Raw genomic sequence first — 15,511 nt, forward strand, 5'->3', positions numbered from 1 at the left:
CACAGTGAAGCTCGTAAATGTTCAGTTTGATGAAAATATCGAAGAAAACAGAATATTTTGCCATTTAAGAACCCATTCTTCGACCGATCGTTCTTATGTCAACTACATAATATACTTCTTCGATCCGGCCTGTTCTGACATATGCAAACTTTCAAAACGATTGCTTCAAAACTGAGAGACTAATTCACATAGAAACCGACAGACTGACAGGTGGACATGACCATATCAGCAAGGCTGTTGATGCTGATCAAGCATATGTATATTTTCTAGATTCCGATATGTCACGTTCTATGCATTACACATTTTATGACAGAGTTATAAGACCCTCTACAAAGGTAATAAATTATAAATAAGATAGAATTCCCCTATCTGTTTTCTTCATCGAATTGGCATTTATTAGCTGGCTCTGGCCGGCTGGCTCTAACTCAAAACATGTTTCCATTTGCGACTCGGCCCGAGTTGCATTTCGATTGCTTGGTTCAAGGTTCGGCTTACAATAAAAATGAAATGAAATTCCGTTTCAACGCGATTTGTTGTCATGGTTAAAGACTAGCCATATATCAACAAGTAGTCCACTAATCCTATTCCGAACAACTAATAGGCTCTAGTGGGGAGTTCCTGTCTAGGGGATACCCTGAACCCTTTTCTACCAACACCAGCTCGTTTGCTTTTGCAGTAATAAAAATTATTAAATACCCTTTTACTCATTTTCAATGGGTTCAGGGTATAAAAAGGCGTAACCCTCATGCCGTCAAATTATTTTTCCCAGTTCAATTTTACAATACAAATAATTTCCATATTTTATGCACTCCTTCGCGGGTTTTTGTTGTCTTCGGCTTAATCGAAGCGTATTTTTGTATATTTTTATTTTTGTATTTTTTCTTATTGACTGTTGCATGTTTTTTGTGTGGCACTGTACGCTTAAGAGCTACCAATCTTAATTGGCCAGCAAATGAAAAACCTGTTCTTATTATTTACCCTGCTTTTGCACTGAGTTGGTTTGTGTTAATGCTTTGCACTTGTTTACCCAAATGAGTTTTGTTTGCCATTTGCCATCCAAGTCAAGATTAATCGAAATTTATATTGCTTACGTTATACCCAGCTGATTCGGTCAATTATAGAGCGTAAAGAAAATCCAAAAACTTTTAATGAAGAGCCAAATAATGAACTTGCTTTTAAAATAAATGTATTTACAACTGAAACTAAATTCTTCTAATTTGTCTGCTCTCTCACATTATTTCTCCCTCTCTCTCTCTCTCTCTCTTTCTTCTTCTTTCCCACTCTTGATCTTATTTGTTATATGCTCCCTGTTCTGTGGTTTTTTTGTTTTTATTTTGAATCAATCCCACACACGATTCGCGACTCGCAACTCATGTTTACCAACCGCGCCCGCTCATTCCCTCATCAAAATTATTTGCTCATTTTAATTATGCTTCATATTCTTTTAACGCGCCTTCTCAATCAATCAAAAATTGTACATCTTAAAACGCTTCTATTCAATCAATACATAAAACAACAACAACAACAACAACAACAACAACTGTACTTAATACCAATATCAAATATCTACAACAGTTCTACCAGGTGAAGCTCAATTCTCAAATTTCTCTTACTCAACTATCGTATTGTACAGTCTATATAAACGTTCCTTATCGTTCCGTTCCGTTCAATTCCGTTTCGTTCCGTTTCTATGTGTGTATAAGTGTGTGTGTTTGTTTCGTTAACGTTACTCAGTGTCTTTTTTCAAAAATGTATTGTATTCAATAACTAGTACAGTTGCCTCATGTACTGTCTCATTTCAAATTGTTCCACTTTATTGATATGTGTATATAGTACATGTGTATCTATTGTCGGTAGCCCATCAAGCATAATTGTTCATTCATTTGTGTATTTGAATTCATATAGTTGCTTTAAATATGCTGTTTCATTCGTTGCAATTGTTCAAATTCATTGTATAAATGTTCATCATTTAGTTGGCTCATTAGACAATATTAATTCAGAGTAAATTATTTAATGCTGCTGTATTTTGTATTCAATTGCTTCATATATGCTGTTTCATTCAGACTGTTCCATTTCATTGTTTTATATTCATGCGCTCAGCTCATTCATTTACACATTTGTGTAGTTAATTCATTTTGTTTTCATTCCACATCGTGCCACATAATCTTAAGAAACTCATACTAAGTCCATTAAACTTAATTTCTTCATGGATCGCATTACTAGCTCTAAACCTGTATATTTGTCTATATTTAGTGTACAGTTGTCTTTCACATGCTGTTCCATTCTACATTGTTTTAGCTATTTTGAAAACCCAAACTTCCGTTTCAAAATTGATCGTTCCACTCAGCTCCCAGCTGAAGCTGCTTCATTGTGAATTTAAATAATTTGCTTAATTGGAGGTCGACTTCACACCTTAACCCAACTTGAACTTATTTGTGTAACGCGTTGCCCACTCGAGAGGGCTGGGCAAAAAATGTGTATAAATTGCCATGCGAAACTAAACTTTTTTTTTTCATTATTTTCAGCGCCCACTTTTCGCATATTTTTTCGTGCTGCTGAATTTCTGAATCTGTTGTTGTTTTGGGATATTCAGTTTTCAGTTTTCGGTTTTCGGTTGACGTTGCCATGTTCCCTTATTATTTTACACTCGTGCACAGTTTTTAATTGGGAAACTTTCGTGGGCAGCTGGGCGTGGCACTGCCAGTGCCACATCGAGTGTTGTATTGTTATGTTTACTGCGACCAATGGCAACGGCAGCGGCAGCAACAGCGGCAACAATAGCAAAAGCAGAGCCAGGCCAAAAAGTTTGCCCTCTAGTATGTGGATGGGTGCGGATTGAATTGAAGTGGTGACCCGCATACGCCAAGCCATGTGTGAACATATCGTCCGCATACACATATGCACATATATATTTCCTTTTTTTGACAATTCAACAATTAAAATTTGTGCACAAATATTGCACAGATAACTGTGCAAAAAGTGCCCGCAAATGAAATTTTACTCCAATCGGAACGAATACGAATTTTAAAGCGATTAACAAGAAAAATATCATGATCTTTATAATTCAACTAGCCTAAAACATTGCAGTCGGGTGGAATCGACTGCGCGATACTCTTGGGCAATTGAATCGCAGCCTGTAGCAGGCACCTTTATTGAAATACATCGATATATATTGCTATCGATATATTTCGTGGGTAATCAGACTTGCCTTAAAATTGTGTCAGATATGGATTCTTGGAATTTGCCAAGCCTCCAGTACATACAAATTTGAGCATACCAAGATATTCTCTGCTATTCTGGTAACTATTTGGAAAAGCCTAGGCTAGGGTTGGGGCTTGTATATAGTCTTGTTTCCCGTTTCCCATATACCCTCTTTCTACGCATATTATAATATCTAAGAACCCCTGGGCTTTCGTCATTGCCTGTGACTTGGCTATGCTTGATAAAGGCTTAGCCTACTCCATTCGGGCTTTAACTTAATTCCTTTTGGTTCAACAAATCAACTGAGCTAAACCAAGTTTCCGTATCCTGTCCCTAAGTCTGTTCCGGTTTTCGTTTGTATTTTCCGTCTTAAGTCTAACCGAACTTTTTACCCGCATCTTTTCTGCAGCTGGATTAAGGCTTATTCTCGTATCTGGTTCTTAACATGGATATACCTTTAATATATGCTTCTTATATGAGATTTTTTTTTTTGTTAACTACGAAATCGGCCTCTGAACATGTTTCTCGTTTATTCTATGTCTTTGGGACTAAGCTCTTTCACTGGTTTCCAAGTAAAACATAGTCAGAGCTTAGTTAAGACCTATTACTGAGCTTGAGTAAAGATCTCAGGGGCTCAGCTCGAGGGCTTGAAACTTGTTCAGAGTCTGGGTTTTTCATCTGCTCAGCTTTGCTCATACTTTGGAGCTAGCTTCCAGTTTGAAGCTTAAGACATGTGTATAAGCCCTGAATTTGTTCTTAAATAAACATTGACCTATTTTTTAATCTTAACTTTATGTCTAACTCCTAGAACTATTTGAATGTTTGTCATCGCATTTTATTTATTGCTGTCTAATCTATATACCATATCTAATTCTAATAATATAGTTATGTATGCATAAGATCAATTATTATAATTTCTAGCGTAATTAGCAGAATTAATTAAGCTTAGCCTAGTTCTCGTTTTGGAATGCTCTTTAAAAAAAGAAAATATAATCTGTTGATTACTTTGTTTGTTAATTTCTCGTTTTATGTTTTATGACAAACGTTGATAAAAAATAAATTGATTGCTGTTTGCTGCATGTGTTACCGTTGTTCAATATAACGAACCCTACTACTACTACTACTACTACCAATCCTCCAAATATATATATGTATATATACATATATATGTATAAATAACCCTATCCAAATCAATCGACTACAACAACAATCAACATGAAAATCATGTAAACGTATGTATACAAACAACAAAAACAACAAAATGTCTTTTGTTCTTGCGCTACTCTATCTATCTATCTATCTCTCTCTCTCTCTTTCTCTAAAACTAACCCAACTATTTAACCATTCAACTAACCGACTATCAAATACTCTCTCACACACACACACACACACACACACACACACACAACATCTTCAATCCTTGCAATTTCGTTGAGTCTCTGATAACTAAGGACAGCATAAGTTACTTGACTAATTCCCCGCAGTTGTTCTGTTTCTCGTTTCTCACGTGGCAGCTGCTCGATCACGTGCTCTTCAATCCGGCCCTGTGGATCTATACGCCAGCCAATGTCCAGGCACGGCTCTATTCCTATCTGGCCACCGAGTTTCTCAGCGATACACAAATCTATAGCAATGTCCGACGTGTGAGCACCGTCTTGCAGACAGTACACACCCTCAAGTATTACTATTGGGTCGTCAATCCGCGCGCCAAGAGCGGCATCATACCGAAGGGTTTGGGTAAGTATCATTGGTACAACTGGGCAATCGGGGGGTTGTGTTGCTGATGGTGCGTTCCATTCGATTGTTCCAGATGGTCCGCGACCGGCTCAGAAGGATATTCTGGCCATACGCGCCTATATCCTGCTGTTCCTCAAGCAGCTAATCATGATAGGCAATGGCGTCAAGGAGGATGAACTGCAAAGCATACTCAACTATCTGACCACCATGCATGAGGTGAGTGTGTCAAAATGGGAGGTGGTAAACATGGAAGCTCTTAAGCTTAGTCAATAAACAAAGCAACTGAGACTTAAGCTTACAAAAGACACTTATTTTCTACATCCTATTATTAAGTGTAGCTCTAGCGAAGGGCTTCGGACTTCAGAACCCAATCCAGCTTTAAAGTCTAGTAAATCCCGCATGTGAAAGGATTATAGATTATATAGAGAAACTCTTAGCAACGCACAGTGGCTGCTAATTAAATTATATTTATTTGAAACTCCTTTTGTCATTTGCACAGGACGAGAATCTGCACGATGTGCTGCAGATGCTCATCTCGTTGATGTCGGAGCATCCGAGCTCAATGGTACCTGCCTTCGATGTGAAGCACGGCGTGCGCAGCATCTTCAAGCTGCTGGCGGCCGAAAGTCAATTGATACGCCTCCAGGCGCTCAAGCTGCTCGGCTTTTTCCTTTCGCGCAGCACACACAAGTAAGTTCAACAAATACTGGGTTGGATTTCATGTCTCTCCGCCGAGTAATTGTGGTTAACGGGAGCAAGGCGGAGGGGGGGGCTTAAATAATGGATTTCAGCCCGGTTAGGCATGGGCCTAGTCCGCCCTCCATTTGACAAACTGCCGTGTAATGCACATGCTCATAAATTTTTGCATGTGTCTGGTTTCTCTTAACCTTTTTTTTTCCTTTTTCCAACTGTTCCCCTAACTCCGACAACCGCTGCAGGCGTAAGTACGATGTCATGTCGCCGCACAATTTGTACACGTTATTAGCGGAGCGTCTGCTATTGTACGAGGAGTCATTGTCGCTGCCCACATACAATGTGCTCTACGAGATTATGACGGAGCATATCTCACAGCAGATACTATACACACGCCATCCGGAGCCGGAGAGTCATTACCGTCTGGAGAATCCGAGTGAGTATTTCGCTTGCCCCCGCTATATTTATCTTTAGACTTAGCTAACACCAAATCCCGAAATCCTGCCCCAAACCCCAATCGCGACGCAGTGATACTGAAAGTGGTCGCCACACTAATACGCCAGTCAAAGCAAACGGAGTCGCTGATCGAGGTGAAGAAGCTCTTTCTGCAGGACATGACCCTGCTGTGCAATAGCAATCGGGAGAATCGTCGCACCGTCCTCCAGATGTCCGTCTGGCAGGAGTGGCTCATTGCCATGGCCTATATTCATCCAAAGAACACCGAGGAGCAGAAGATCAGCGATATGGTCTATTCACTGTTCCGCATGCTGCTGCATCATGCCATCAAGCATGAGTATGGCGGCTGGCGCGTCTGGGTGGACACCCTGGCCATTGTCCACTCGAAGGTCTCCTACGAAGAATTCAAGCTGCAGTTCGCCCAAATGTATGAGCACTATGAGCGACAGCGCACCGATAACATCACCGATCCCGCTCTGCGTCAGGCTCGCCCCATTAGCACCATCAGCGGCTGGGAGCGGGAGGAGCTGCAGCAGCAGCAGAACGGTCCGGTTGCCAGCGCGCAGCAGCAGCAGCCGCAGCAGCAGCAGCTGCCGGACATAAAGAGCGCCGTCTCTATAGCATCGCTGGAAGATGTGCCACCCGTGGAGGAGGAGGCAGAGGAACTGGAGTTGGAGACCATTGATGTCGATGCGCAGGAGCTGCAGTTGACCGGCGATGCGGCCGCATCTACTACCGAGCCTTGCGTCTGTGCTGCCAATGGCGAGCCAACCGAAGCGGAGCAAGAGCAGCGGGAGGAGCCGCCTAACAAGTCGGTGATTGCCAACATTTCGGATGTGTACAACGAGCAAATTAAAACGGATGAGGCGCTGCAGAGCGCTCCGGCGCCCACCTGCAACGGCAGCGTCAGTCCCAGTCCGGCGGAGAAGACGGAGCAGCTGGAGCAACCGAAGCAATTGGAGCAGGCGGAACTACAGGCCACAGCTGGTGGCCAGGCGGCGCTCAAGGAGACGCTCCAAATAGGCGAAGACTTGGAGGAGCTGGAGCTTGCGACGGCCAAGGATGCGATCGATGTTGAGCAGCATGTAGCACATGTGCTGCAAGTGTCCGAAGCCGCGTTGAACGACTGCAAGCTGACCGTCGATGACGTACTGCAAGAGTCCTCCTCGGTGCTGAAGGATGAGGAGATTGAGCTGGCTGTCAACGAGGTGGTGCAGGGCGTGCTCAAGAGCGAGAAGAAGACGCCCGCGCAGGACAATGTCAGTCTGCTTAACAGCAAGAATCTACTCAACCACAACAACAACAATAACAACAATGCCACTAAGACGGAACAGCAGAACAAGGAGCAGACGCAACAGCTGGAAGCCGAGGTGAATGCCAACGAGATCCACAGCAGTGCCAGCGAGGAGACAACAACTACGACCACAACAACAGATACAATAATGGCGGAGGAGAAAAAAGAAGCGCCTGAGCTGGTTCAGGAACAGGAGCAGGAGTCAAATACAGCAGCAACCAATCAAAAGACTGAAGATGCGGCCAACAAGCTGAATAACAACGAGAAACTGGAGGCCAGCAGCAGCCAGGAGCCAGCAGCAGCAGCAGGGGCAGCAGCAGGGGCAGCAGCAGGAGCAGCCAGTGGCGACCAGGAGCTGAGCTCAACGCTGAGCACTAGCAACGCGAGCAGCGAAGAGCTAACGATGTCTATAACGAACGCAAGTCCTGCGAGCACAGAGCCCGAGCTGGAGGAGACAACGGAGGATGTGGTGGCCACAGCGGTGCGTGACATTGTCGAGCAGCTCATCGACAAAGTAATTGATGCAGCCGAGGCTGAAGCCAAAACCGCGACCAAAACCGAAGCCGCAAACGAAATCGAAACTGAAACCAATAACAACGAGGTGCAAAAGGAAGCCACAAAGCAGGCAGCTGCAGAGACAGAGACAGAGACAGCAACAGACGCAGAGACAGAGACGCAGCAAGACCAGGAGCAGGCGAGCGTTGCCGCCGCCGCCGAGGAAATCGTACACGAGATGGTGGAAGCAGCACTCGATTTGGCCGAGGAACAAGCAGAGTCAGAGCCAAGCAAGGAACAGGTGTCTGGCATTGTGAACGCCGTACTGGATACTCTAGTGGACGAAACCGTGAAAGCTGTGGCAGCCGAGCAGACCACACAGACTTCGCCCACGCCCGAAGAGCAACCGGCACGCATGGAGTCGCAAGCTACGTCCATGGACGCAACAGTTACGGTGCGCATGAAGCCCACCGAGGTGGACTCCACCACGCAGACAACGCCAAAGAACGAGGCGGATGCTCTAAAGAGTCTCGACGAGCTGCCCGATGTGGATGATGATGCACAAGAGACAACCAGCCCAGACGCGGACATCGATGCCGACGACGACGACTACGCCGCACAGCAGCCACAGACGGCGACCGGAACGTCAGCTGCTATAGCAGAAGGCGGCACACAGCAGGAAGGCAATCATTATGGTAAGTACTTAGGAGCCACTTTTCGCCTCAGGCAAACATTCGGCTCACATTCAATGTGCATTCCACAGTTGCCGGAACGGCAGCAACGGCCGGTGCCGAGGGCAAGCAACAACGATCCAAGTCCGGCTCCACACGGCCCATGTTCAGTCCGGGACCGACACGTCCGCCGTTTCGCATACCGGAATTCAAGTGGTCCTACATACATCAGCGACTGCTCAGCGATGTGCTCTTCTCGCTGGAGACGGACATCCAGGTGTGGCGCAGCCACTCCACCAAGAGTGTCCTCGACTTTGTCAACTCGAGCGAGAACGCCATCTTTGTGGTGAACACCGTTCATCTGATATCCCAGCTGGCCGATAATCTGATCATTGCCTGTGGCGGCCTCTTGCCGCTGCTCGCCAGCGCCACGTCTCCCAATGTAAGTTGCCCATGCTGTTGTGACCTGATCTATCTTTTAGCTAACGAGCGTGTTCTCTCTCAGTCGGAGCTGGATGTGCTGGAGCCCACACAGGGCATGCCACTAGAGGTGGCCGTATCCTTTTTACAGCGCCTCGTCAATATGGCCGATGTGCTCATCTTTGCCACATCGCTGAACTTTGGCGAACTGGAGGCCGAGAAGAACATGTCCAGTGGCGGCATCTTGCGCCAGTGCCTCCGTCTTGTCTGCACCTGTGCCGTGCGCAATTGCCTCGAGTGCAAGGAGCGCACACGCTATAATGTCGGCGCCTTGGCACGGGATGTGCCCGGCGCGGCGCATCTTCAGGCGCTCATACGCGGCGCTCAGGCTTCGCCAAAGGTAGAACAATTTTAGTCAACTTTAAACACTTTTCCAACACTGTTTTACGTTCTTACAGAACATTGTGGAGTCAATCACTGGTCAATTATCGCCCGTCAAGGATCCTGAGAAGCTGCTGCAGGACATGGACGTTAATCGTTTGCGTGCCGTCATCTATCGCGATGTGGTAAGTGCCTTAACCACATTATTCGTTTCGTTTTCACTTGTTCCATTCCATACTGTTTTATTCCATTTAGTTGTCTACCTTCCATTACAGCCAGTGAACAGCTCAGTTCCAATTAATTTTCATTCCCAGTCGTACCATTACCAGTTGTTTCATTTCCATTTGTTTCATCCCCATTTATACCATTTATATTATTCTCTTTTTCACGCACGATCTCTTTCTATGTTCACTTTTTCTTTTATAGGAGGAAACGAAACAAGCGCAATTCCTATCGCTGGCCATCGTTTACTTCATTTCAGTGCTGATGGTGTCCAAATATCGGGATATTTTGGAACCACCTGCAGAGCCGCAACTGCAGCGTCAATCGCCAGTGATGCAGCGCAGCGCGGGCAGCGGTAAGTGTTACCAGTTTAGAGCTTTAGATCTAGGACGATAAACAGTATGATATTTCCTCGTATCTAACGGCATTTGCCACGTTTTACAACATTATTTCTCGGGCGGGTACTTGATATTATTGATTATTTTTAATTTTCTGTTGCATATCGTTTCGGAATTCTTATGCGTTTCATTTGCTTTACTAATTTGCGTCTGTCGCTCGTCTTTGTCTTTGCCTTTGCCTTGCCTTTGTCTCTATTTCGTTTCATTTTGTTTCGTTTCATTTCTATTCGCTTTACGTTTGCTGCACCAAATGCTACACAGTTCGTTTATTGGTTCTCTTCACTCTCTAACTAAATATAAATATTTCTCTCTTCGACTCTCTTAAATGAATTTGAATACTTTATGTTCCATTACTGCGTTCCATTACATTATTTTTCTACACAAGTATACTTTGCAGCTTGTTTTGCGTTTGCATTCCTTTTGCGTTAACAGCTGTTAAGCGTGTCCCTACATATGTTAATGGTAGCAGAATGGTAGCTGCCACTGACCACTAGTAATCTTAACAGCACCACCACCAACGGCAAACACCAACGCCACCAGCACCGTCGCCACCACCACCACCACATGTTAGTGTGATCTCAAAGCAAGCAGTCAACGTGTGTGTGTGTGTGTGCGTGTGTGTCAGAGTGTGTGCAAGTGTGGTTGTGTGCGTGTGCGTGTCTGTATCTTACTTAATCAAAGCAAAAGGCGCACTTTGCACCAATAACACCGCCCTGACCCACCATTAAACCCCTGCGAACCCACCCCCCCTCCCATTTAACCACCCTGTTAATACGGTCCACTTATTCATTAGCTTTTAAGAACACTCATCGAGTCCATTGTTGGAGATACTATTCAGTTTTTGTGTGTTTTATTTCATCGTTCCTTTTTCTAATGATTTCATTTCACGCTGCTTTTTCGGATTTATTGTATAAAATAAAAACAAACAAACTACCAAAAATACCAAAATATATACCAACAAAATACCAAAAAATAAAATACTTTGTAACGAATACCAAATTAAACGTATAAAATGAAAAATGCTCGCAAAAACACCCCCACGCTCCCATCTAAATCCAACGCAACCCATTCTGCTCTGTGTGTGTAAATATGAAATCCCAACCACGCCCACCCGACAACCAAATCGAATGGATGCCAACAATAATAATAAAAAACGACAACAACATTAGAAGCCGCCAGCGCACGTCCCTTGTTCCCGCAATGGTCGCATCACGTCTATCCACAATTTCTGCCCGAGTCACATCAGAATCATGTGGCCACCGCCTCAATGCAACAGCAACAGCAGCAGCAACAGCAGCAGCAGCAGCAGCAGCAGCAACAACAGCAGCAGCAACATTATTATCAACATCAGCCACACAATCATAGTCATCATCATATGGCTGCCGCCTACTATCAACATCAGCAGCAGCAGCAGCAGCAACAGCATCAGCAGCAACATCAGCAGCAACATGCCGCTGCACAACAGCAACAGCTGGGCAATATTTCACCATTGCCTCCGCTGGGCGGCACACACTCGACGAGCTCGTCGGCCAGCTCGACAGCTACATCACAGCCGGCGTCCAGCTCATCGCTATCCTCGCTGGCCTCGCAGAGCCAGCAACAGGTTAACGCATCGGCAACACTGCATCGCCAGCAGCTGCACAAGCAACAGCAGCAACAACAGCAGCAGCAGCAACATTTTCATGCCCACCAGCCGCACTATGCGCTGATCAATGGCCACCAGCAGCAACAGCAGCAGCAGCAGCAGCAACAACAGCTGCTTAATGGCAAGCACAGCCATTATGCTGGTCAGGTGGAGAATGGCACCACCGGCGGTGGTTATCACACGCATCCACATGCCTATATGCGGGGCCTGCAAATGAATGGAGAGCAGCAGCAGAATGGAATCGGCGCTGCGGAGCATCATCCTGTAGTTGTGCTTAATGGACATGCCAGCAGCAACAGCAGCAGCAGCAATGGCAACAGCAACAGCAACAGCAACAACAACGGCAACAGCAACAATAACAACAGTAATAGCAACAACAACAGCAACGGCAACAACAACATGCGCAACTTGCGCAATGGAAGTGCAGCAACAGCTGCTGCGGCTGCTGCTGCTGCTGCTGCCGCTGGCGCCGGCGGCGGCTGCCTGGGCATGGGCATGGGCATGGGCATGAACATGGGCATGGGCATGGGTATGAACATGGGCGGCATGGGCGGCATGGGATTGAGCGATGGCGGCGGTGCATATAAAACGAATGCCATCAATAACAATTATCGCTACAATGGACGGAACGCCAACGTATCTGGCTCTGGAACAGGTATCGCTCGTTATGAGTATTGTAGTGTGTAGTTTTTGTCACGCTCTAACTAACTATTTAACACTATCTATCTACCAATCTATCTATCTCTCTCTTACTCTCACTTAATACGTATTTGTCTGTATATACTTGTATATTTAGTTATTATAAAATCTTGAACTCTATCTTTGTTCTCTCTTACTCTCTATCTCACTCTATACATCTCTCGCTCTCTCTCTCTTTCTCTCTCTTAGACCACAATCAAGTAGTTGTTGCTGCTCACTGTTTTTGTACCTTTATGTTTTCTTTGCGTTTCATTCCATTTTCGTTTCGTATTTCTAATATTATTATCCCGTTTCTTGTTTCATTCCGTTGCGTTGCATTGCTTTACGCTCATTTCATTCCATTTGCCTCTCAATGTCTAGCTTTAGCTTTAGCTGCTATATAACTATGCTATATAGCCCATAAATGTGTATCTATTGTCCTAAATGTTTAGCTTAGCTTCTAGCCAACTCTCCCTTTCCTTCTCTCTCTCTCTCTCTTTCACTCTCTGTCTATCTCGCTCCCTCTCTCTCTCTATATATATCTATCTAGTTGTTTTCACCTAACTCTAAATTCTTGCTCCACAATACGCGCAAGAGTGATTTTCATTTCAGATGTCATACGCTTATGTATGTGTGTGTGTGTGTGTATATATATATAGGGGTGTATGTGTATTTGTGTTAATGAACACATATGTCCCAAACACATATGCATATACTAGAAGGTATAACCCGGCCTTGGCCGTGGTACGTATGCTATATATTCAATGTGCTCAAAAAGCTGTGAAAATGATTTTGAAACTGAACGGACGGTAAACAAATATCTTCTATACAAAAGTTTTCCGCCATTTTTTCACCGTTGCGAGTGAAATTTCCCAAACACGATGTCATTATATTCTTATGTAGAGCTTTGGAAATAAGTTTGATGCAAATTAAAATTGATCAAAAAACTTTTTAAATGCACTTTCCAACGAGGGAGTTTCGATTTTCCAAGAAATGATGAACACGTCAAAATTGATTTTGGAAATGAGTTTGAGGGCGAAACGTCAGTCACCAAATAATTGAGCAACATTTCCACCAAGAAGGGACGGATTTTTCAAAAAGTGTGAAACACCCCTCAAATGAATTTGAACAAAAATCTTTGAAAATGAGTTAAGGACAAACAAAAAAGTTGTATATAAACATTTTTCGCGATTTTTCCACACTTTCGGGTGGAATTACCCAAAACCCTGTCTCATCACTTAAGATAACTACTGTGAAAATTTCAGTTTCCCAGCTTCTGTGGCTTGAGCTGTGCCTTGATCACCAATCAGTCAGTCAGTCAGCCAGTCAGCCAGTCAGTCAGTCAGGACAAACAGTTGTATATATATAGAGAATAATTGGCTAACTATTGCCAGCAAATTAAGTCTCTTACACGCACTCTTCGCCTCGTTTGATTTCTTGTCGCGTATTTCATTTTGTTGGATTAGCCTCAGTTTTTGTTGATATAATATTTTGTGCGTGGTTTGCATTTTAATTTCTAAATAGGTGTTTAAGAGGTACTTTATTTGCATTTATTCTCCGTCGATTTGTGCGAATTGAATTCCATTTTAATGACTGGAATTGCACATTAAAAATCAATACAATGCCATCTGCTTAAAATAGTTTTGGGCAAAAATTCAATTGATATCAATTATTTAATCAATGCAATTCTTCAATTATGCAACATTCAATGATAACAATCCTATTATCTTTGCACAACAGCAATGCCAATTGTATTGTTCATTTTTTGTGCGCAAATCTGAAAACATTGTGCAACAAAATAAATATTCATAGGCAATACAATCAAGCCAATCGCGTAAATATTCACATTTTCCTCCAAATTTTCATTATCGTAGGTGAAATATTTTAAGTCCTTAGCACAGATAATTAGTAGGCAATGTCACCTTTAGTAAGCCTAAATCCTAGTTTCCCCTTTCATATTGCTAGCCTACAAATGTGCATAGTTTAGATAGAATTTTGTTGCACAGTGTAGTCATGTGAATAGCTCAACTAAAGCTCTGGGGCATTAAATGCGCATTATTTGGGTTATGGAATAATTCCATTTAAATTTTTTTTTTCTGTTTATTTATTGCATAAATTGTTTAACAATTTGCTGCACAATGCACATTTACTTAAATATTTATTTATTCCATACATACAAAATGCTTTAGTTTGACTGTGCCGGTTATGCAATTATTGTCCCCAAAAGTCAATTATTCGATTTGATAGCAAATTTAATAAGCTGCCATTTTTTGTTTGTTGTTGGCGCAGAAACATTTTTTTGTCGAAAATGTCGATTTGATTTAAAATTTTGATTTGAAAAGCGACGTTTGCTAATTTGTTGACAGTTGACAACGACAAAGAACAGAATGCAACAAACGCTTCTGTGTGTGTGTGTGTGTGTATGTGTGTGCGTTTGTGTCACCAGTTTTGTGTGTGTTGTTCTGTCGGGTCATGGGGCACAATGTAATCCATTTATGCTTTCAAAAAGTTCTATCTTTGTATCTATGGTTAGCACATACAAACACAAACACACACACACACAGACCACACACACACACACCACACACACACACACACAGATACACGCAAATGCAGCTACAATGACAGTACAATTTTCGACAGCTGGGCGGGACAGCAGCTGATTGGGGGCAGACGCATGCCCGACGGCTCTAACTCGTCATTTTTATGTGCTGTCAGCACACATTTCATTTATCTTCATTTACTAAGCACACACACACACACACACACACACCCACATATATTTATATATACAGTCAAACGCAAAGAAATTCCAGCAGGGGAAAAAAGTAAAATCTAGTTCGTTAATTTTCTATTCCATAAAAATGAATTAAAGGCACATTCAACATTTTTTACTTTTTCTTTTGCTTGCATAAAATATTTGGCAGACAGGCCATTAAAAAAAGAACGATACGCGTGCATTTAAAAAATGGCTGCCTCGACACACACACACACACAAAACTGTATTAATGGCAGCGACAAAAATGTAAATTAGTCGCAGAAAAACAGCAAAAACAACACGAATATAAATTAAATGAAAGAGGGAGAGAGGCAGTGAGAAAGACAGAGTGTGAGATTAAAAGAAATGGTCGGTGGGAGGTGAGAACTGGAGCGGGGAAAAGCAGCAGTTGGTACAGCTGTAAAAGCCGATAACACGCTTTCAATGTTGAAACAAAAGTAA

General features: G+C 43.3%; 1 protein-coding gene across 18 annotated transcripts in view; it reads left to right on the forward strand.

Moving 5' to 3' along the window:
- Positions 1-15,511, forward strand: part of rg (A kinase anchor protein rugose) — a 265,599-nt gene that overhangs the window by 233,856 nt on the left and 16,232 nt on the right. For 6 of the 18 annotated variants that reach the window (XM_070206635.1, XM_070206641.1, XM_070206633.1 and 3 more), the window contains 10 exons: positions 4,686-4,938; positions 5,012-5,154; positions 5,438-5,628; positions 5,877-6,067; positions 6,160-8,571; positions 8,640-8,989; positions 9,053-9,367; positions 9,426-9,533; positions 9,775-9,925; positions 11,138-12,268. In XM_070206635.1, the coding sequence (XP_070062736.1) occupies positions 4,686-4,938; positions 5,012-5,154; positions 5,438-5,628; positions 5,877-6,067; positions 6,160-8,571; positions 8,640-8,989; positions 9,053-9,367; positions 9,426-9,533; positions 9,775-9,925; positions 11,138-12,268 (5,245 nt within the window). The remainder of the gene's footprint in view (positions 1-4,685; positions 4,939-5,011; positions 5,155-5,437; positions 5,629-5,876; positions 6,068-6,159; positions 8,572-8,639; positions 8,990-9,052; positions 9,368-9,425; positions 9,534-9,774; positions 9,926-11,137; positions 12,269-15,511) is intronic. The other 12 variants (XM_070206636.1, XM_070206644.1, XM_070206634.1 and 9 more) reach the window with 3 other exon arrangements.

The sequence above is a fragment of the Drosophila virilis genome, chromosome X (genome assembly GCF_030788295.1).
Source record: "Drosophila virilis strain 15010-1051.87 chromosome X, Dvir_AGI_RSII-ME, whole genome shotgun sequence".
Lineage (NCBI taxonomy): Eukaryota > Metazoa > Arthropoda > Insecta > Diptera > Drosophilidae > Drosophila > Drosophila virilis.